Source organism: Hesperophylax consimilis, chromosome 10, assembly GCF_061612785.1.
Source record: "Hesperophylax consimilis isolate HC1 chromosome 10, BYU_Hcon_1.0, whole genome shotgun sequence".
NCBI lineage: Eukaryota > Metazoa > Arthropoda > Insecta > Trichoptera > Limnephilidae > Hesperophylax > Hesperophylax consimilis.
In genome coordinates, this window is record NC_142845.1 from 28,456,639 (window position 1) to 28,481,004 (window position 24,366).

A 24,366-nucleotide genomic window follows, 5' to 3' on the forward strand; every position below is an offset into this window, starting at 1 on the left:
GCGAGGGACCTGCATTTGCTGTCTACAATGAGCTGAGTGCAGAGGATAAGGGCAATGGTGACGCCATCAAACATGCGTTGATTTGTGCCTTCGCAACAAACCCGTTTCTGGCCTATGAGGAGTTCGTGAGGCGCACATGGCGTGATGAGCTGGTCGACGTCTATATGACGGACCTGAGGAGGTTGGCAAGGCTAGCGGGTGTGACGTCAGATGCTCTCCTCATGAAAGCTTTCATAGTAGGTCTGCCTTCAGTGGTATCACGTGAATTGCGCGCGCAGCCAAAAGTAGAGACAATGTCGCTGTCAACAATCATGGAGCGTGCTAGAGCTCTTATGGCAGAGCTCGTGGATCAGCCTGTCTTGGCGGTGGCTCAGGGCCAACAGAAATTTGTCGCAATATCTCCAAATGCAAGACGGCGTTGTTTTAAATGTGGTGGGCCACACATGGTCAAATTCTGTTGTGAAGAGCTGAAAAGTGTCTGTTGGAACTGCGGAAAAGATGGTCACTTGGCCAGGCACTGTGAGAAGGGAAACGGAAGCAGGAGAGCTGGTGCGCCGGCAGCTCTTCTGAATCAGGTCTAAAGGCGCTACCAATAATCCAAGTTGCAGTCAATGGAAAGCAGGTGCGTGCACTCGTTGACTCAGGGTGTTCTCGTACAGTAGTGATGAGTGGGCTGTGTAGTGTACAAGGTCCTGGTTGTGATGTGATTGCTGTTGATGGCAGTCGTGTATTTTGTGAGGGGCGAGGTGTCGCCAAGATAGTAGTGCATGGTGTGTCGCTACTGGTAGACTGTGTGGTGGTGAAAAAACTATTAAGTGCAGTCGATGTTATACTGGGCATGGACGTTATCGAAGAACTGGGTGGTGTTACGATAATGCGCGATAGGGTAGAGTTCGTAAGAAGCAGACTAGACGAGTACAGTGCGAATTGTGTCGAGTCTGGTGAAACCTCGGCAGACAGAATATCTGTTGAGAACAAGGATTTTAAAGCTACATTCAACGGAAGAAACTGGTGCGTGAGTTGGGTGTGGAGAGGTTCTCCTGCTGAATTAGAAAACACTGTAGAGTGCTATAGAAGCATTAAGTTACCAGAAGCGGAGGCAGCTTTTGAAGAAGAGATTCAAAGGTGGATCTCCGAGGGCTGGCTCAGGCCATGGAAGGGAAGCTCCGGTGGTATCCTTTCTTTAATGGCTGTGATCCAAAAGAACAAGGGAAAAGTACGTCCTGTCTTGGATTATCGTGAACTCAACGAGAGTGTTCAGTGCCATACTGGTGAGGATGCAGCAGTGTGTGATGAGACACTTTGGAAGTGGAGGAAGCTACGTGAACCTCTAAAGTTGCTTGATCTCCAATCAGCATATTTACAAGTGCACATTGAGGAAAAACTTTGGAAGTACCAACTCATTAAGTATAAAGGCAAAACATACTGCTTGACAAGATTAGGTTTTGGGTTAAAGTGTGGTCCCAAAATCATGACACGGATTGTAAACGAGGTGCTCTCGCTTGACGAAAGGGTGCAACGGGGCACAGATAGCTACATCGATGACATTATAGTGAATGAAAACATAATATCAGCTGAAGAGGTTGCGGCACACTTGCATACTTACGGTCTCGTAACTAAGCCTCCCGAGAAGCTGGAGGGCGCAAGAGTGCTCGGATTGCGTATTGAACGTGATAAGGTCGGACGTCTTATGTTCAGAAGAGGCAATGACATTCCCATAATGCAAGAAGAATCGCACCTGAGTAGAAGGGAATTATTTTCGATCTGTGGCAAGCTGACTGGGCACTATCCTGTGTGTGGATGGTTAAGGACAGCCTGCAGCTTCATGAAGAGAGAGTGTCAAGGCCAGGCATGGGATGATTACGTTGGCGACAGGGCCCAACAAATGGCTGAAGAGCTTCTGGTGAGAGTGAGAATTGACGATCCTGTAAAAGGGGAGTGGCTAGTGCCTGAATCATTAGGTGATGCCAGAGTTTATTGTGATGCAAGTAATCTGGCCCTTGGAGTTACCTTGGAAATTGAGGGAAGAACTGTTGAAGACGCCGCATGGCTGCGTAAGACAACCGATGTAGCTCATATTAACATAGCGGAGCTAGATGCTGTCCTGAAGGGATTAAACCTAGCTCTCAAGTGGAATCTTCAAGTTGTGGAAATAATTACAGATTCGGCAACGGTTTTGTGTTGGGTGAGATCTATACTTACAGGGAGTAGTTGTGTAAAAGTTTCTGGCATGTCAGAGATGCTCGTCAAGCGGCGTCTGGGATTGGTGAAGGAGATTGTAGAAGAATTTGATCTCACATTGTCGATCACCCTTGTAGAGTCTTGTAAAAATAAAGCCGAAATAGCTTGTATTCTAACTGCACGTTTTAATTGAATGTCAATTGTCTTTCACATCACAGAACGGTTGCGTTCACTGCCGGGTCAATCCGCACCAAATCATCCAGAAAATTTTGGATTTGTCACCCACCATCTCAGATTTTGATGAAACTTTAAATTTTTAATCCTTCCATATAGATAAGAAAATATACCAAATTTTACCTTCCTACCTCAACTCGTTTTTTTTTTATGGGCAGTTGAAGTTTGGGCAAAATAAGCGTTTTTACATATTCCGAGCACTCCGGAAGAGCTTGTACCTTCAATGAAAAAAATTGTATCTTTTTCATTTATAGTGCAAATGCAATGAAAATTTTCAATATTATCAAGAAAACTATGCTGATTGCAGAAAAAAATAAATAAACCCTTTACATTTATCTACTTGACTTACCAAAAGTAATTTTTTAAGTAATTTTTGGGACGGAAAAGGTACTTTACAAAAAAGCAATATCTCGGGAAGGTACAGTGTTAATGAAGTAATTTTTTTTTTTATTCATATCTACAAATAGCATAGAATCACATACAAAAATAAAATTCATGGCATTTTACTTGCTTCAATAAATAAAATCCATTTTAAACTTTTTTCAAACTTTTTGTAATTTTTTTTTATTCTTATCTACAATAAACATAGTACAACCTAAAAAAATAAAACTCCTGGTATTTTGTGTGCTTCACAGTGTAGAAACGTTTTTAAAATAAGAAATCTTTATCATACAGAATTGTTCTAGGTTTTTTTAAATCTAGATACAAAAATAAATAAAATCCATTTTAAACTTTTTTCAAACTTTTTGTGATTTTTTTTATATCTATTTTTAGTTTGTAATTGGGCAAGTTATAGTTTAGGTATATAGCTAGTAATATAGGTTGAATGAATGGACTAATATCAAAGAAACAGTCCTAGAGACAAGTCACTACATGGAAATGATGTATCTGCAACAAGAACAAGACAGAACATGAAAATTACTATCTGCCTCATCACTAAGTTTGCAGGATACTACATGCTTTGTTTCCTCTGACATGCTTAGTTCTGAGTCAGCTTCAAAGCAGTGATCATCTATATAAATACAGTAGTTGTTTCATGTTATGGTGTACGTTGTTAAAATGTCTCTAATCGAAACAAGTTTAGTTAAATGTAGTGTGGGACAACATAATGGTACTGAATGTCACAAAAAAAGTTATACTAAGTCAGAGAAATTAACGAGTGTGGATTTGTTAAGTGAATTTGAAAAAAAGCTTATTCAACAAAGAAGTTTTGTATCTACAGACTTGGTTTTCAACATTTGTGAGCACCACAGAATATTTAACTTAAATAAATATGAAACATTTCAAAAAGCTTGTTTTGACCCGTTCCAAAGCCACAAAAGGAAAATTACAAAAACTTTAAGAACAGTATCCTTGGAATTTTCAGAGAACATTAATACCATTCTAAAAGTAACTAATAAAGCAATCCCTGGACAAAAAATTTGTAATGCATGCAGAGCAAAAATTAGTAAGAGCCAAAACCTTAACAATGAAATTGAAGAGCTTAACACTTTTCAAGAAGACATAAGTGAAGTTGAAAATGTTTTAAACAAAGAAATTTTTTTACAAGAAATCAACACTTCTTTAACTGACATTGGAGAATCTCCATTTAAACTACATGCAATACCATCCCACAGTAAGTCTAGTTACGCTAAACGGAAGTTAGATTCTGCTTGTTCAACCTTAAAGAAAAAAGTAAGTAAAGTTTTAGAAAAAGAATTTTCCCCAGTAAAATGTGATGCAAAAATACCAAGATGTATTCAAGAAAAAGCTAATGACATGGACAGGCTTGTTGAGTTGGTTAAAAAAAAATTGGAAACACAAGTTACACGCCGTGAGAGAATTCAGCTTCTAACTCTCGCTCCAACTTCGTGGAGTAGAAAAAAGGTTGCTGAAGAATTCAGTGCTGGTGAATACTCAGTTCGTAAAGCACGAGAGCTACTAAATGAAAATGGTATCATTGCTTTACCTGATCCAAAAAAAGGAAAACCATTAGACCAAGGAACAGTTACTTTGGTTAAAAATTTCTACCAAAACGATGAATTTTCTCGTGTTATGCCAGGGAAAAAAGATAAAGTTAGCATAACCAAAAATGTTTATGAACAAAAGAGACTATTGCTTTGTAACCTGAATGAACTTTATGCTACCTTCAAGTTTGAATACCCTGCTTCAAAAATTGGGATTTCGAAATTTTGTTGGTTGCGTCCCAAATGGTGTGTGCCAGTAGGTTCTCCAGGCTCTCATTCTGTCTGCGTTTGTGCAATTCATCAAAATGTAGTGTTGCTTCTTAATGCTTGTGACAGTGAAGAAACGTACAATGATACATATAAGTATATAAGTGTTCAACATCTAGTGAAAATCTTAAGAAACATTTGTTAGAAAAATTTGAAGAATGGGACCAAGAAGATGAAATTACATACAGTGCATGGGTAACTACTGATAGAACACAGCAGGTTTCAGTTACAGTTCCCTTTCATGAATATGTAGAACATCTTGTGAAGAGTCTTGTAAAACTTCTTCCTCATTCTTTTATAACAAAGTCTCAATCAAAATATCTCAAAGAGTCCCTAAAAGCACAGCTTCAGATAAATGAAGCTGTTGTGTTATTAGACTTCAGTGAAAACTTCTCCTATGTTATCCAGAATGAAGTCCAGGGTTACCACTGGACGCAAGACAGTTGTTCACTCCACCCAGTGGTAATTTACACTTGTGAAGAGCCTGGCAAAGATCTCACAGTGTCAAGCTTGTGTGTAATTTCAGATGACTTGGAACATGATGTAAGTTTCGTTTACGAAACTCAAAAAATTTTTGCTCAATTTTTAAATCAAAAATTTCCCCAAATTCAAAGTGTTCATTATTTTACTGATGGTTGCGCAGCGCAATATAAAAACTGCAAAAACTTTTTAAATCTGTGTCACCATCAAAAAGACTTCAACTTGAAAGCATGTTGGTCGTTTTTTGCTACGAGTCATGGGAAATCTCCCTGTGATGGAATAGGTGGAACAGTAAAACGCCTTCTAACTAGAGAAAGTTTGCAACTTGGCCCTGGCAACACTATCACAACTGTAGACAAAACTTTTAAGTTTTGTCAGTCGAGAGTAGAAAATACATATTTTTACTTGCTGAGAAAAGAAAGCTTATTCACTTGCAGGCAACAATTACAGCAGCGTTTTTCACAAGCTAAAACAATACCAGGCACTCGAGGTTTCCACTGCTTTGTTCCCCTGTCTGAAAATGAAGTTGGCACAAAAAGGATAAGTTCAGATTCAGATTATGCTTTGATTTTTAACTTCAGTGGGGAACGAAATCGCTCTGAGCAACTAAGTATGGTACAAATTTGTACAAACTCTTATGTAGCTTGCGTATATGACAACCATTGGTTTTTTGGACTTGTGGTTTCCAAAGATGAAGACGAGTGTGATGTATCAATCAAGTTTATGCATCCTTTTGGCCCAGCTCCATCCTTTTACTGGCCACATCAAAAAGAAGATATTTGTTTTGTTCCACTACAAAATATTTTTAATATCGTTGACCCTCCCACAACAAAAGGTTCAGGAAGAGCTTACTACTTTCTTGAAAAAGACGTTCATCATGCTGATCAAAAGTTCAACCATCTTATGGGTCAGATCAAGAATAAAAGTAAAAAATGAACTTGAACATTTATTTGTAAACAATATTATTGTAATGTACTTTCATTTAACCTAATCCTACATTGCCTGTTTTATTTTTATTGTATTTGTTTTTTAAAGAGTTAACTTTGTATTGAAAAGAGTGAAAAGAGTTAAAAAGTTGATCTTGTTATAAAATATTGCTATGGTGTATGCATTCAGGGTAAGGTACAAGGTACATTATTTTGTTGGTGCCTTAAGCTTACATTGCAAGCTTACCAGCATGTTGTAAAGGACCGAATAAGTTTGACTTTTTTTATTTGCAAATACAGTATCTAGATTTTAAAACACTTGGAACAATTCTGTATGATTAAGATTTCTCATTTTAAAAACGTTTCTACACTGTGAAGCACACAAAATACCAGGAGTATTTTTTTAGGTTGTACTATGTTTATTGTAGATAAGAATAAAAAAAAAATTACAAAAAGTTTGAAAAAAGTTTAAAATGGATTTTATTTATTGAAGCAAGTAAAATGCCATGAATTTATTTTTGTATGTGATTCTATGCTATTTGTAGATATGAATAAAAAAAAAATTACTTCATTAACACTGTACCTTCCCGAGATATTGCTTTTTTGTAAAGTACCTTTTCCGTCCCAAAAATTACTTTTGGTAATTTTTTAAAGTCAAGTAGATAAATGTAAAGGGTTTATTTATTTTTTTCTGCAATCAGCATAGTTTTCTTGATAATATTGAAAATTTTCATTGCATTTGCACTATAAATGACAAAGATACAATTTTTTTTCATTGAAGGTACAAGCTCTTCCGGAGTGCTCGGAATATGTAAAAACGCTTATTTTGCCCAAACTTCAACTGCCCATAAAAAAAAAACGAGTTGAGGTAGGAAGGTAAAATTTGGTAAATTTTCTTATCTATATGGAAGGATTAAAAATTTTAAGTTTCATCAAAATCTGAGATGGTGGGTGACAAATCCAAAATTTTCTGGATGATTTGGTGCGGATTGACCCTGCCACTGCTTTTGCAGTACTTGCATATCACCACAAAATACATTTGCTGATATGACGTTTATTCAATTTATAGAGCATTGCCCTTATTTGACGACTGTCATTTTAATTTGCAGATGTTAACTTCAAAACTAAGAGTATGTTTACACCTAGAATACGATACACACGCATTCGCCTTCGATATTATAATTGCATTCTTGAAACATACGAAAATTAAGGCTATACGGAAGAGCCTGACGTTTGATTTCACTCAGTAAAGACATACAGAAATGAAAATTTACATATTTTCAAGTAATAACGATTTGTTTTGTTTTATTTACAAAAGCATGTGTGCGTCGAAACTTGTATATAAACAAGATTACACAAATAAACAACACACGATTTTACCAAACAGGTGACATTTATTCAATGTTGCCAGCTGTGAATATTTTATTAGGTGCTGCCACTATCTGCGATTAAATAGGTACCTACTTTCCAAAAAAAAAATTTTTTTCACAAAAATAGAAAATCATGGGCCACGATCTTCTAATTATGAGATTATGAAATGCAGATCTGTCGAGACTGCTAAAAAAAGGGTTTTTTGAAAAATACATATTTACAAAATGGGTCGAGTAAGGTATCGTTTACTATGTTTTCATTCACGCTGAATCGAACTCCACTCTCAAATCAAAATAAGACGGGTTTTATGTAAAGAAACATGAAAATATTACATGATAGCCTCCTAGACTAGAGGCGTGCTCCATCACTTTATTTTGGGCAGACTGCAGATCTTCATTTTGACCCCTCCTACGTAAACTATTGTAATCCACGAAATGGCAATTTTGAGTTTTTAATGTTTCTAGTTTGGATGCTGTACAAATTTTATGTGGGAATTAACGAAAAAATTATAAAAATATAAACAGGTTTATTAATACCGTCATTTATCGTAACTCCTTTGGCTGTATGACCAAAAAACTGCTCTCCAACAATCAGGATTTTGAAGATACATTAGTTTACATAGGAGGAGTCGATTTCTATTGCCAAGAAGAATGCATGAAAAATTTCATGAATGCACGAATTGTAGTGTTTATCAAACCCTATTTATTTTACCTGTACCTACAATTTGGGTAGGAAAGTTGTTTTGTTAATGGTTCTTGATTCTGCTAAAGGTAGAAAGAATATTATGCTTATTTAGATTTTATTTAGTGATATTTTTAAATATCTTTGTTTACCTTTGAAATCAACGATGTCCGGTTACAACTTGCCATAGTTAATTAACATTGACGCGGCTGAAGACGAAGTGTTGAATTTTTAAAGCATTACAAATGTGAAATTATGAAGAAGCATTATTCACCTGTATGAAAACCTATAAAAAGTCTCGATAACCTCAGTATAAGGACATACGGCTGCCAGTTTAAAGATGTAGCAACACAACTTAAGATTGGGAATCGAACCCATGATTTCTAGCACCAGATTAAATATAATTATCCGAGTTGAGTTGGGAGACTCAGGGGGGTATAACTGAGATTGAAAATTTGAACCGAAATATTGTGACGTCATATGTTTGCCTAACTATGTCCACCAATGAAAAACTCTGAAAATCTATGGAATAAACTTTTTAAAGTTTTTCATTGGTGTATATTACAATAAGTAGTTTCCGAATGAGAATTTTACTGTCTATATATTGGCATATCTATGGTTTTTTAGGTCCAATTTGTTTTATACAAAAAGCCCGAAGTTATCAATCTTGAGATGTGATGATTTATGGGGAGACTCCCGGGCAGGGTGGCCGAGAGTCCGAGCCAGGCACGAGGTTGCTCATTACTGATCGCTGTGGGAACACTAGATATTAAAATAAATAAAAATTTCATCATTTTGTGTACAGTTTATTAATTTAAAAGAATGTTAAAGTGAATGCAAAGTAAGTTAGCAAATATTTTCTGCTGATAAATATAAAAATAATGTGCAACTAATTAAAAAGTCCACATCCCAAACAACCATTAAAAAAAATGATAATTTAAACCAATTATGTACCTTAATAAAAAATAAATAAAAGTGCTCCAGATTTTATTCAATAATACCATTCTGTACACAACCAACGTAAGTTTTTAAAACTGACAAAAATTGTACCACATATTTTAAAGTAAAATAAATTAATATAGGTAGGTACTTTATAAGTACACATAAAAAAGATTAGCTTCTAGGATCACAGATTTGGAAGATAAATGAGTGCGACATTAAAACTAATGATAAATAATATTATAAATTTAATATAAAATAAAAACAATGAAAACTACAGGAACAAAGCTCGTACATGTTCCACATGTTAGAATATTTAAGTATTTTAGGAATGTTAATAATTTATTGAAATTTTAATTTACAGAGATTAATAAATATTAATAAAGTATTAGATCTTACATAAGTTTGTTTAACATTCTTAGATTGATGTTTTACAGAAATTCAAATATAACGTTGTCATCAAATGGCCAATCAGCGCCATTATGTTTTTTTGAAATTTGAAAGGTCCCCGTTAAACATCGACTCTAGGTCCGTTACAGCATTTGGATAATTTGTGATCAGCAGAAAAGCACAACTGTTGTATTGTTATGTTTGTCAGCTGATCACAATTTGACAAAATGCTAAAATGGACCTAGAATCGTCGTTTAACAGGGATATTTCAAACAATGTTAAAAAAACAAAATGTAGGTGATGGACCATTTGAAGACAATTGTTAAATTAATTCCTGTGAGACAACCCAACTTTACAAGAATTGAGAATTCATCAATCATTTCACTACAACAGTGGCGGTCCTTAACTTTTCAGAGAGTCAGAGTGCTAAGATTGAAAAATAACACCTTATTGATGTTGTTGTATCTGAAAACGAATTATTTTTTCAAAAATTAAAATTTTGTTTTTATGAAGGTTTTTCAGTTTGAGACAGCCTCCCCAAAATAATAAAATTTTGAAAAAAAACTCCATTTCCAGATACAACGACATCAGTAAGGTAATATTTTTCAATCTTAGCACTCTAGCTCACTGAAAAGTCACGGACGGCCACTGAACTGCAAGTACACCATTGATAAACAAAAGCCATTGATCACAAAATAAATCTAATTTATAATTGTCTGATTTAACTTATTATACATTTTAATTTAAACGTTTTCACCAAATACGATTAGTCGTTTAGAGTCATAAATTTATTTGCTCAAAGCAAGCACCTAACTTAACAGCAGCTGAGGGTATGTAAATTTTAAATTTATTTCCTCACAGCTTAGCGTGTAATTAAATATTCTTCATAAAGCTGCAATTTTTGGCGAGGAAAGTCAAAACAGTCTTCAATTTAATATAATCCAATTGGAATGACAGGACAAATATTTTAATATATAGTTTTACTGAGCATTTTGTAAATAAAGCTCCCATCATATTGATCCCAACAATAGTAGGTATTTTAATTATGTACTAACCGTTACAACGCTGGCCTTGTCAATGCAATCTATCCCATCATGCAGCACTATTTGACACAATCAAGTGTTTTAGCGAAACTTCATGGATCATATACGCGACATCTGCATAAGGGGAAAGTCGCTGATGGATCACACATGCAAGTCGCGTAGATCGGGTTATTCAAGACAAACCAGGGTGTAAAATTATAAAACAAATCTATATATTATTTTGTTAATGTTGGCTGCTAAAAGTTCATCCAAAGAGATATTATTTTTTGTTAATGCTGATTACTCGATAATGAACCATTTGCGAACCTTTCATATTAACTTCAACCAATCCAAATCACCTGGGCAATAAAATTGACATTATGTAATAGATTTCGCAAACTAAACTAGTACAGTTCTAAAAATTTGATACAGTCTGACAAGTCAATGTAGAAAAAGTATAGGGCACTGCATTTGTTATATCTGTAGTACATGGTAACACAAATTCAAACCATTTTATCGAAAGTATGTAACTTTAAAACGGCACTAAGGTCCTGGTGCATATTTTTCACATTATGTACACATAGTCTACAGAAATTAGAGGTGCTTTTCGAAAGGATACGATTCTACATGATTTCTAAGGTAATTTAATTTTTGAAACAAGTTAATTGTCAAACTGTTGAATAACATAACATTAACATAACCTCACATCTGAATGTACTATTTGTTCCAAAATGGCCAAACTAGGTGTTGCCATGATAATTTTTTTCTACATTTAATTGCCTAACTGTACCTGATTCTATCACAATGCTCGTGTTGCCGCTATTCAGATTCTCTGCGTGATATCCTACTATAAATAAATATTTTAATAAATAAACAGTAACGGGTAACATTGGCTAGGTACTACTTCTACAACAGCTCGGTTATGTTATATTTTCCACATCTCCGAGTACAAGGGGGGCAGCTGCATTTCCTAGGGAGACGGGGGCACCTGTTGGATTATCTGCAAACCGAAACATGAGGTCAATATTATCACGTGCATTAAATAAATAAGAAGCAAGGTTAGCAGTCCAAAGTGGAGATCTGAGACAAGTCCTGATGTGTGACAGTCAGAAATAGTAGAGAGATGGATTATTACTGATTTAAAATTTTTGTTTTTGTTTTTTCAAAGCCGATTTTTTACAAACCATGAAAAATGTTCTTTATTGATGTTTGAACAACCATAAACATATAAAAATAAAGATAGTCACTGTCAGTTAACCCCTCAGGCTAATTTGTTCAGTTTTTCGAACCAACAGCTATAACCCGTAGTCAATTTGTTCGTTTGGGAACAGCTTATATGATCTCATAGAAATTGTATCTATCTCCCTCACTGCCATGGTGATAAATATAAATTAAATGGTGTTCGAAAGAGAAAGCACCACGCTTTATATTAAATTGCAGAAGAATTAAAAAGGTTCCGACGGCAATTAGAAAAAAAAAATGTTTTCACTTTCACGGTTAGTAATAATGTTTATAATACATTTGTCTAGTAAAATATGTGATTTTCGTTATCAGTAATAATTTTAGTGTTTTAGCTGAAAAAACTCAGGGTGAGCCATTTTTAAAACTTTTTTGTTTGATTTGAACATTTTAATATTTCAAAAATTATTTGTATTTTTCTAATAATACAATTTGAAAATGTATTTCATCAACTTTCAAAAACAGTTTTCGGATACATTCAGAAATATTTATTGCGAAGCGGAAATATGAACAAATTCTCTGACTTTCTGATAGGGTCTTTAAGAAATATAACGGTCAATATGAGGGGTTAACAACTATCAAATTACAAAAATAAAATCTAGTAAAACTTTAAAAATATTTAAGCGTTCATGATCGCAGAAATAAATCAAAAAGATTAGTTAACGTTTTCATTGAAACAATGTAAAACTACTGGGTAAACTCGTCAAATTCACTGTCAGTTTTAAAATGTAATCATAATTTTTTTTTTAACAAGATTAAATTAACAGTAGTGATAGACCACACTATATGCATCAACGCATATTTTTGAGTGGCCTATGCAGATTATATGTTGAGGTGTCACACTACTCTATAATCTTCCTCAGGAGATGTATGGGATCTGTCACTTTGACAGATGACAGCCGCTTGATCACGGCGCTCCTTAAATTGATTAGACCTCCTCTCCTGCGTATGGGGTCACATTATTTTCAAATATGCCTGGCCAGCAGATTATGGAGCATCATCTTGCGAGAGGCTCATTGCCTGACACTGTTGTCTTTGTTTCCGTATACCACAAATCTAAATCAAAAGATATGAAGTATTTTAATTTTAATTGTAATTTTTTCAGCAATATAAATAAAAACAGATGCGCTGGTCCTCACCTTGCTTATAGAATCCCCGCGTCTATTCTGAGAGCCCGTAGCTCCATTGGTAGGCTCCGGAACACATCTGTTTGACAGAATCTTACCTATGCTGTAATCAATAACATCACATCAAGTTTAAACACTTTCTTCATTCATTATTACATATTCAGGGTGTTCGGGGGTAAAGTGCACTAACTTTGGGAGATGATTCTACAAGTTAAAAAAAAGTAATAACTTTTTTCAAAATTCCAACTTTTTTTTCCCATACTAAAACATTTTTCCATAGAATAATATTTATTTTCCCATACAAATAATTCTACTTTTTAAGCTAAAAACTACCTTAAAACGTTGGAATTTCGAAAAAAGTTACTTATTTTTCTACTTCTAAAATCATGTAGAATCACCCCCACAAAGTTAGTACACTTTACCCCTGGACTCTCTGTATTGTTACTATAATAATTGGATAGTAATTTGTATGGCACCATAGACATATGAATATTAGTAGACCTGCCCTAAGTGATTAAAAGCGTATTATTCCCCACTCCCCATACCGGTTCCATTGGAGCCGGCTGGGCTCCCGTATGGCTTCCCGTGAATCTTGAGAATGTGACGTCATCATTCTTGTTCGAACTAGCGTCGAGCTATGGTCGAGGCATTTTATGAAATAACACGGCAAAATGTGGCTTGTGCTATGAAAACTTGTAAAAATAGATGTGAAAAAGAGAATAAACCCAATTGTCGTATTACATTCCATATGAAAGCATCATTTTAAGCTTATTCACAAGCGCCCCTGAGGTGATAACTCACAAAAGCGGCGCTATAAAAATTGTCCAATATTATTATTATTATATTATTATCGTATAATATGAATCAGTTGTAGAAACATATACTATCACATCGAGATACATCTGGTCGAATGTAGCGATTCTCAAGTGTGCGCATCGTTGTTACTGGGAAGTAAATTATGAACACTTATAAAAGTGTCTTAACTAAATACGTAAACAAAATATTCGACTCTGAAAATAGAAGAAATTTTTTTTTACAAATTTGGACTTCGCAAATTTGTTCATAACGTGGCGAGTAATTTGCGCTCCCATGTAAAAATGTCTATTCATTCAAAAGCAGATTTTACTTTTAAGAACTAAATGGTGATATTATAATGCGAGATGCCTATATACTGTCAGATTGATTTATTGACGAATCACAGTCAGCTTTACCCCCTTCGTTTTTCAACAGTTGATTTTACCCCTCACCTTTAATTTCTAGTCTATATATTCATTGTCTGTGTATGGCACGGTTTTTGTTGAAAATCACCTCAAGGGCATAAATACAATTTACATATTTAGGGCCTTACTAATAAACCTGTTTTAAATTTTAAACAACTGATAAACAACCGTTTAGGATACATAAATGGTTGTGTAAAATTTAATACATATTTATTAGTAGGACTGTTAGTTATTTACAATATCGTGGACCGTGAGAGATTTCCGACTTATTTATTGATATTGTTAATAAGTTCTGGTGTGTGATATTATTACTATGAGTGACAGCTATGTCGCCTTCTGAAGACTAAGGCGAACTGTGGTGAGACCACTTACAGACTATTTCTTTAAATATTACTTCTATATTGTCCTGAGCCAAACGGCACCTAGCGCTACTAAAAACCTCAAGGGTGTTGGTGCTAGGTATTAACAGCACCTTGGACCCTTAGCACATGGACGAGTCGGCGCCTAGAGCGGACGGTTCTAATTTTTTAAATTTTTCTTTATTCAGAGACATGGTTATTACAATTATTAGGTATCTTTAGACCACCAAGCTAGGCACATGCCCGTCTTGTGGTGGTGGTTGATTATATATACAGTACATTAGAATAATATATCAAGTATGAAATATAGAAGAAATATAAAAAAGTATATAATTTAAAAGAAACTAAGGAGCATAGAGTTTAAGAGAATATAAGTAGTATGTAATTTATAAAAAATATATATAATAATAATAATAATAAAACATTTATTTTATTGTAGAAAGCAATCACTTTGTGGTTTGACATATTTAATAAAATACTTTTTTGTTTTAAAAACCACGATATTTATTAATTTAAGAACCGACCGGTTTCGCTTTACTTAAGCATCATCAGGGTACAAATTAATACTACAAATAAATAACACAAATACAAATTAATACAGTATTAATTTGTACCCTGATGATGCTTAAGTAAAGCGAAACCGGTCGGTTCTTAAATTAATAAATATCGTGGTTTTTAAAACAAAAAAGTATTTTATTTTATTAAACATTTATTTGTCAATAGATGAATTTTATATATTTTTTAACATAAATTCTATTGACAAAAAAGTCACTGCTCAGTTATGCATTCCGGATCTCTCCGGGAATGCAGCTGGTTTTCAGCAGTGCCTCCAATATAATAATATATACTATGAATATTTAGGTATAATAATGAACAATGAAACAATATTAACAATAAAAACTCAAATCAACACAAACAAATAAAAATAGTAGGTATACAAATCAGTGCAAATAAATAATATAGTCAACAAAAATTCAAAATAAATATACTCGTACATAATCGCAACCACATGTAGCTAAGTATCCCCTTCATTGTAACGATAGCAACCATTTGCAGCAGAGCTTAGTGTTTATGTGAAATACAAAATAACATATAAAATAATTTGAAAGAATATATCAAAAGATTGAAATATAAAGGAATTTAAAAAGAATAAAAAAAATTATAGAATATAAAACATAGTAAGGAAGTAAAGGATTTAAAAAAAAATCTACATATATATATAAGAAATTATTAAAATTATACATATATAGCATCAAAGTGAGTGTGTACAACTGCGCTGGAACGTGACCTACCCAGCTTGTAAAGAAAATCAAATTTGCTTTTATTTTTATACCCAATACCCTTATTGATTTACAAGCAAATTATCGGAAAAGCTTGACGGTTATTACCATGTAGAGTTTCTCCACTCATCGTGTTTTCAAAATTGACTATAGGTCGTTAAAGTGAAGTGTTTCTGAATTTTTTTTATTTTTTTTTTATTTTTTATTTATTTATTTAATTCAAAAAACAGTTTTTACATAAAAAGCATACTCTGCACATCTCACTAGGGCATTCCTGTATCAAGATGTGCAGCTTTACAATAATATCATTTAAAAAAATACATATATGTAAATTTAAAATAATAACAACATTAAATTAAATTTAAACAAAAAAAGAAAAGTTTATGACACGGACGTTTCGAGACCGGTAGACAAAAATAAACAAAATTTTAGTAACAAATGTATGAAAAAAATAAAAACAAAAAACAAAATAAAAAACAAAAAAGTCAACAAAATAAAAGAAAAGAAAAGAAGCATTATTAAGTAAGTTGGCAACAATAATATTCTTCTGTTAACTAAAGTACAAGGTACCTGTGCTGGCTTATCAGACACAGGCATAGGGAAACCATACTGACAATTACAACATGGATAGTATGAATAATAGATTATAAGAAAAAATAAAAAATAACTAAATAAAAAAAGGTAAATAATAACCGATAGGTAAGTAGATAATATTATAATAAAAAGTAAGTAAGTAAATATTTTAGCTAGACAATAATTAAAGTAAATATTAATACGATAATTAAGTAGATAATAATAATAATAAGTAACATAATAATAAATAACCAAAAGTTATTTTAGAAGTAAATAAGTGCATGCGCAGTAAGTAAATAAGGATTGTATCGAAACAGAGCTTCCACAAGGAATTATGATATAAGCGACAACATGGGTGATCCAAAATCATCATTCTCAGCTAGTACGGAGATTTTGACCATTTTCTTGAATGAATTTAACGTACCTATAGTTTTTATATTTTCTCCAAGCATATTATATAGCAACGGAGCTTTATATGAAAAACTCCTTTGTCCGAAGGATGTTCTGGTATACACCGGCTGATACATTAAAGAAGAACCCATTCTAGTGCTGCGCACTTGTTGAGATCTTTTGGCAGTAATAGTGTTGTTGAAAAATTTACAGAGAGCCTGTATTATGTACAACTGCCTTATTGTCATAATTTTGCTTTCACTATATAATAACTTTGATGGATACATAAAATTTCTCTTATACATTATTTTTAAAATTAATTTTTGCGCAACATTCAAAGGCTCTAAGGTAGTCTTGTTACAAGAACCCCAACAGACAACATTATATGAAAGCATTGATTGAACTAGAGCATAATATACAGTTTTTAATGTAACTTTGTCCAATATGTTTCTTAGATTTTTGAAAATGTATGCTAGCCTTCTTATTTTGTTTCTTAATGTAGTAATGTGATTGTTCCATTTTAAATTTTTATCAATAATTAAACCCAGGTATTTGATGTTGTCTACTCTTTCCAAAGATTGACAGTTACACTCCTGCACACAACAATGTATTTTTAATGAACGTTCCAAAGATGGTTGATTTACAGAGGAAATGCTAAAAGTAATATAATATTTAGTTTTGTTCATGTTTAAGGTTAACAAGTTTTGATCAAGCCAATTTTTGACTGCCCTTAATCCTGCCTCGCACTTAGCATACGTTTCGTTCCACGTGTCAGCAGCAAACACCAAGACAGTGTCATCTGCAAATACAATTGAAGATCCAGAAAATTTCAGTTTACAGAGGTCGTTAATATATAACAAAAATAGAATTGGACCCAGAACACTACCTTGAGGAACACCATATACAATTGATTTATTTGAGCTAATGTGATCATTAATTATTACTCTCTGTGTTCTATTTTCAAGATATGATCTGAACCAATCTAAAGATTTATTAACAATACCCATTGAACTGAGTTTTTTTAAGAGTAAACCGTGGGATACGGTATCAAATGCCTTAGACAAGTCTAAAAAGACGGCCATTGCTTTATTGCCAGTATCAAGAGCTTCTACGACTGTGGTGATCATTTTTAATGCAGCATCACTTGTTCCCATGTTCTCTCGGAAGCCAAATTGATTATCTGAGAGAATTTCATATCTTTTTTTAATAGTTTGGATGACTCACTAGGGTTTTTTCACATATGACTTTCTTTTCTTTCGTTATAATAATATTTGGATGATTTATACAGCACCATTTTTGAGCAAAATCACCTCAAGCGCTTCCTTAGTCTATAATTGACTTCAGCTTAAACATACCTAGCTATTAACTTTAGGATTATTAGAATTAAAACTATAAAAAATAATATTATTCAATATATCATCTTAATGCGGAAAAGATTGAAGACTAATTTAATTAATTCAGTTCATTTCATTTCATTCTCTTAAAATATCTATACTTAGAGAGACTATATTCTATACTTTTCTATAAAATCCAAAATACATGTAAGTATTTTAGTTTTAAGTCTCTAACTATAAGCCACAGTTGTAAATATGTATCTTATTTTAAGTCACTAGTTTTAAGTCTTAGTCGTAAGTCACTAGCTTATAAGTCACTTTTATTTTATTTTTATTTGTACAGTGCCCTTGAGGTGATTTTTCACAAAAATGGCACCATACAAATCGGCAAAATTTTATTATTATTATTATTGTAAAAGAAAAACTTTAAATGTTTCTGACTTTTTGTATAGCAGTAGATCGACGCATTTTGTGCACTAGTGCATAATATAATAATCATTTTCCATAAGTGATCTTAAGTGAGGACTAACCAGCTAGCCTAGATATGCAATTTGGGTAGTGCCATTTGTGGACATGATTGTCTGAAAAGGCGGGTTTTAAGTTTAGCTCTAAGTACTATGTGGTACATAACACTTTATTGTGCAGGTAGTTATTGAGGACCGTGTAACATAAACATATAATGTGTCATACGGGAAATTAAATGTACAGTGCAATTGGTACACATGAAAATGAGGTGTGAAAACAATATGTAACATGAATATGTATGTTTAAATAAATTGATTTATATTTTTAAGATTGAAGGTAGTGGGGAAGGGGAAGGAGAAAAGAAAGAGGAAGGTTGGGAAGTACTTGGTCACCAAAGATGGCTAAAGCCATTTCACACAAAGTTTCTATTCTGATTTCTATTATTACTTCTGTGGCATTTCACCAGCGCGATACTGAAAGTATCTTTCACTCTGTAATGTACCGCATATATAATAATAATAATAATAATTGGATGACTTGTATAGCGCCGTTTTTGAGCAAAATCACCTCAAGGGCGCTGTACAAACTTTATATATTTATTATTAAATTAAATAATAGATTTCTCTACATGAGGGAGTATGGCTACTACCCGTGGCTCTATCCCACTGACTTTCTTTTGGGTATGCTCGGAATGAACTATCTACGGGTCAGGAGGGATGTGCACATTGCTACACATTTCTTTAGACTGATTCGTGGATGGTTTGAAAACTCGGTCATCATGGAGAGCATTCATTTCTATGTTCCCGAAGGTTATCTACGTTACCGACAACATAAGACTATTTTATCTCCCGGCCTGCAGAACTAACTTGCCAATGGTCATGCCTGTGGGGAGAGCAATCTTGCTGTTGAACAGAATCAATTCGGATATCGACATTTTTAACATCAATGAAGCTTCCTTTAAAAGGCAGCTCTATTATCACTGGTATAGTTGATATACACACTGTTAATATTAATCTAAGAATTCTTATTACAATTATTACAATTCTTGTTTTGAAATGAATAAACAAAATTGAATTGAATTGCAAAATAACATAAAATTATTATTATTAAATGAAGTTTTGTTTTTAACCAATTTAGGCTAGTATTATTATAAACTAACAAATCTATCAAGCTAAGCATAAAGAGTACAAATAAAAAGTTTATAAACTGTGATTACTTCTACAGGGTGATTAATAAACAAATGCCTATTATTAATTGAAATATTATTTTGAGATTTTTAAAATTAAAATTTCATTTATTTGACTTATAATCTTTATAACTAGCATGATAGAAATATTAGTTTATGGTAAAACTGTCCTAATCACTCGGGCGATGGCTACCCAAATTTAGGTAGGTGATTTTTATGAATTATAAATTTAACGATTTTATTTTTATAAACCCCAAAAATATGGGATAAGCGGTAAAATCTAGGTGGATTGATCAGCTTTAAGCTGCAGTAAGCAGTTCATGTGTTTCCCTATTAATATTAAATCGAAAATCAAACATCCGGAAATCTCCATCGCTCAAGCGGCTAAAGGTCAGGATACATTGACACAATGCAAAAATCATAATAAAGTGGTTAAGGCGAAGCTTAATGCCAAATCACTATTTTGATTAATCTTTATAACGAATTGCTGTACATTATGAATATCAAAAATATGATTTAGATAAATTTAAGGTTTTCCTATCGCTTCGCTTGAGTAGAATACAAATAAAAAAACAAATAACTCGATAAAAAATATAAATGTAAACTACTAAAAAAAATATTTCTTCTATAGAAATGTATGAACGCATAAAGAAAACATCTTTTTAAAAAACAGTATTATAGCTAAGATTATCTGTGACAGTTTCACTTGATTAACTTCTATGCTTTCTTATAAAATTATTTACAAAATAAATAAAAACCAGTTTTGTGCTTGAAATCGAACGTTTCTAGACTTCGTTTATCAAGCGATTTTAATGCCTATTACCTACAATATAAGGAGTACCAAGAATATACACATTTTTGGCTTGTAGCTTCCTCTTAAAAAGAAAATAATTTTTCATTTAATTTGACGGCCGGCATAGTCCAGTGGTAACGCATTGGACTGCCATTCCGAAGGTCGCGGGTTCGAACCCGGCGTGCGCAAATAAATTTTATTTGATTAATTTGTGTTATTTCACAACTAATTAATTAAAATAATATATAGTATATTTGCGGCACGTTCCAGAGTGGAAGATACTACCAGTATCGCCCTGGTGTAAGACCACCATTCAGAATTGAAACGTTGCTCCAAATGGCTTTAGCCGTGTTTAGTGACTAGATCTGAATAGCCAGGTACTTCCCCACCTTCCTCTTTCCCTTCCCCACTTACCTTCAGCCTCACAACATCCCCCAATTGGGAATGCCATAGTCTCACTGGCTCCAGACGGGAGCAGTTGGGACTCTTGTGAGGTATTCACTATAAAAATAAAAAAATAAATAAAAAATAACATCAGGCCACAAAGAGATTGGTGTCATCAATAAAAATTTAATTACACACTCGTAATCGCAGATCTTATCCACTCGACCACGGAGACCGTCAAGTGATAATGAAACTTTGACATCCCTACAATAAATATATTATATACATATTTCCATACCATGCTTATTTATATGAAATATGATAATTGATAATATATGCATGCAAAGCGCTATGTAATACAGCAGGCAAAATACAAGAACATTGGCTTTGGGTTTACCTAGTGGGGCGGTTGTTACGTTTGTCAGACTTATGAGTGTGGGAGTACCTATCGAAGTAGTCTCTGTAGATGGTGTAGCGGTTTGGCTGCCAGATAGAATTGATCAGGCCGTAGTGCGTCTGCAGGAACTTCAGCAGTTTGGGCGAAGGGCGGTCGTAGGCCATTGTGCCCGGAGTCAACTTCTCAACCTGGAACAAGTGCAGATGATTACTCTCGGTGAATCAATAGAGGTGTGGAGTTCAATAAACTAGATCTGATACATCATCTGGATACATGATCTGAACAGCTGTAGTAGAGGAGACAACGATTTCAAACTGTAAAAAGCGTTAACCTACGTGTAATTATTTAGGATAGAATACCAGTTTTCGTAATTCAGTCAGTAAAAATGCAAATCCAATGAAAAATATTTTGACTTTAAAAAATACAGTCATAGAAAACAACAAATAATGTAGATTCCATTATTTTTTTTCGATCTGAACATTTTTCCATTGGCAAATTTTTTTTTACTTTTTGGAGCTGGGTCTACATTTCTAAACACTAAATAGCGGTGTGTTACCTGAAAAATTCTAACTCTGGACTCAATTTACTTGAAAACAAAAACCACACAATTGACTCTAAATGTGATGTAGATTTTCGCTTGTACTACGAGTTTTATTGTTTATGTAGAAAAAAAAAATATTTTGAAAAATGATTTAAAAAATCCCACAGATCGAAAACACCTCTGACGTCATCCTATTCTGTCATTTAATAATAATAATATTTTGATGATTTGTTTAGCACTGTTTATGTGCAAATTCACCTCAGGGGCACTATGACGCCATTGGGAATAGAATAACAACTATGTGATGTTGTCTGACCCTGATTACTATGTTTAAATTTGGATCTCAATACAATAGATTCAAATTCAGTTGGTCTTTAGAGATAACCTTGGATTGCTGTGCCGTCCGAACGGTCCGTCAAATTTGTTTGCAATTTGGAACACTGTTGTGAGATGTTTCTATCTTCACAAAATATGGTATGTTGAAAAGCGCATGTTAAAAATATTCCACTTTTTTTTTCTTGGGTATTCTTTTTGAGTTAATTGGCATTCGTCATTGTGAAATAAGCATAAATTGAACATACGCTAAGCATGTAGTCGAATATCCTCCGTCCCCAGCCCTTACGCTGCTGGTTGTTGAACACGTAAAAGTCCAGCACGCAAGGGATGTCCACCGCCACTTGCTCCCGCACTCCGTCCGTTAGGAACAGCTTCTTCTTGCCCACCTTTATGAAGCCGGTGGCCGCACCCTGGCCGCTGGAAACCAGAACAACTCATTCAATATATGTACAAGCAAAAATAAATTACTCCAACGGTCCTGACGAACAATGTCAGATCAACAACGAAAAATGTTTCCATAGTAATAAATTGGTTAGAAAATGATTTTTATTACGCCTTAATGTGTGTTCCTCAAAACTCAATTTGGTAAACTTTTAGAATCGCTGGCCACGCTCAATACAAATAACCAGAAAAAAAACCAAAAATGACTGAACTGTCAAATCGCACAAAATTTTAAAAATTTGATTGCCAAAAAAAGGAACTTTAATGCAGTATTTTCCGTTCCCAGATGTAAATAGTTGGCTTTTATAGACTACAAACATTCCAAAATAAAGCCATTCGCACAGTCCTGGGAGTGGATGAGGGTCTCTCATCTCCACCGTGACTCCGAAGTCCCCCTCCGTAAAGACCACATCTTAAGTCTCGCAGAATCCTTTTATTCGGACATTTCAACCCATACTAACCCGTCCATTAATTGTCTCGCCCAGTACAAGGGAAATACCAAAACTCAATTTAAAAAACCCAAACAAATCTTACGTAAATTACCCCCCTAATTGCAGCCGTGTTTTCATTGCAAAAAATTTTTTCACAAGAAAAAAAAAACCAAAAATAATTTTCCAACAATCAATTTAAACTCATGATGAAAGAGAAAGGGGCCTTATTGGCCCGGAGCTCTGTATGCCAGTTATACAAAATGATGTATTATATTTATAAAAGGCCCACAGGTATTCAATAAATGCCAGCAATTCTAAAAGATTACTGTCTATTTATACAAAAGTGCCCGTGTGCTTTTGTGGCGATCTTATTTATACTCTCAATATTGAATTATAAAAATTCAATATCTAATTATCCTAGCCTATTGAATTCAACGAGTTTGTATTATGATTCACCTACCCACATAATAGAATATATATTATTACACTGGTTTCTCATTTACATTGTGTTATGTGATATTATTTTTATTTATTTATTTTATTTTATTTTATTTATTTGCAAAAACAGTACAAAAACCAATACATTGCAAAAGCGGTAAACAAATTATTGAAGAAAATTTTATACATAAGTATACAGTTAAAACATATGCAAAAGCGGTAAACAAAATATGGAAAAAAAAATTATACATAAGTATACAGTTAAAACAAATACAATATTTCGCGCTTAAAGTCGTTGTAGGACATATGGAAAATATCCAAGTTAGCTGGAAGGGAGTTAATTAACCTAGTGAGTCTTCCCAGGGGCATCACCATTGGTAAGTTAGTTCTGGACCTGGGAAGAATTAAAAGCCTGTGTTGGCGGCCTCTCGTGAAATTATCCGGGACATAAAGTCCTATTTTTGACAGAATGTCTGGAATTGATACTAAACCATTCAGAAGCTTGTAAGCCATCATCAATAATGCGACGTCCCGTCTGGAACTAAGGCTGCAGATATTCAGCATTCCCGAGATAAATGCTGTTGGAAACAGCCATGGGTAAAAACCAAATTCTCTCATATAGAGGTATCGTAAAAATTTCTTTTGAATTTTCTCGACCATTAGTACATAGACAGTGTCCTCTGGCCCCCATACCTGAGATCCACTCTCGAGAATGCTACGCACTAAGCTAAAGTAAAGCAGCCTAATGACTGCAAGGTTTGTCAGTTCCTTTGAATTGTGTATGACAAAACCTAACATTCTTGTAGCTGATTTACAGATCTTTTCAATGTGAGCGTGAAATGTTAAGCGAGCGTCATACACAATTCCTAAGTCCTTATAAGTCACCGTATGCTTTAGTGATGTATCTTTCATTTTGTAATTAAAATATACGATCTTTTGTGACCTCGTAAAACACATAACTGAGCATTTTTGGAAGTTGAAACCGAGTTTGCTGT

At 33.7% G+C, this 24,366-nt stretch overlaps 3 protein-coding genes across 6 annotated transcripts in view; 1 reads left to right on the forward strand and 2 right to left on the reverse strand.

Annotated features, from left to right (window-relative positions):
- Nucleotides 1-7,383, reverse strand: part of LOC149420574 (forkhead box protein J3-like) — a 28,850-nt gene extending 21,467 nt beyond the window's left edge. Inside the window, exon 1 of one of the 2 annotated variants that reach the window (XM_089636214.1) lies at nt 7,348-7,383. The gene's annotated coding sequence lies outside the window, so the exon portion shown is untranslated. Of the gene's footprint in view, nt 1-2,202; nt 2,451-7,347 lie in introns of those variants that run through there. The other variant, XM_089636213.1, reaches the window with a different exon arrangement.
- On the forward strand, nt 665-5,175 carry LOC149420575 (uncharacterized). The gene is made up of 2 exons (XM_089636386.1): nt 665-2,185; nt 5,155-5,175. The coding sequence occupies exons 1-2, from the start codon at nt 665-667 to the stop codon at nt 5,173-5,175; spliced, it is 1,542 nt and encodes a 513-aa protein (XP_089492512.1).
- Nucleotides 7,384-8,704: 1,321 nt separating the features above from the next.
- Nucleotides 8,705-24,366, reverse strand: part of LOC149420576 (alpha-tubulin N-acetyltransferase-like) — a 29,513-nt gene continuing 13,851 nt past the window's right edge. For 2 of the 3 annotated variants that reach the window (XM_089636812.1, XM_089636811.1), the window contains 4 exons: nt 22,307-22,478; nt 21,185-21,372; nt 12,816-12,906; nt 8,705-11,437 (listed from right to left, as the gene is read on the reverse strand). In XM_089636812.1, coding sequence (XP_089492938.1) covers nt 11,408-11,437; nt 12,816-12,906; nt 21,185-21,372; nt 22,307-22,478 — 481 coding nt within the window. In that variant the 3' untranslated portion in view covers nt 8,705-11,407. The remainder of the gene's footprint in view (nt 11,438-12,815; nt 12,907-21,184; nt 21,373-22,306; nt 22,479-24,366) is intronic. The other variant, XM_089636813.1, reaches the window with a different exon arrangement.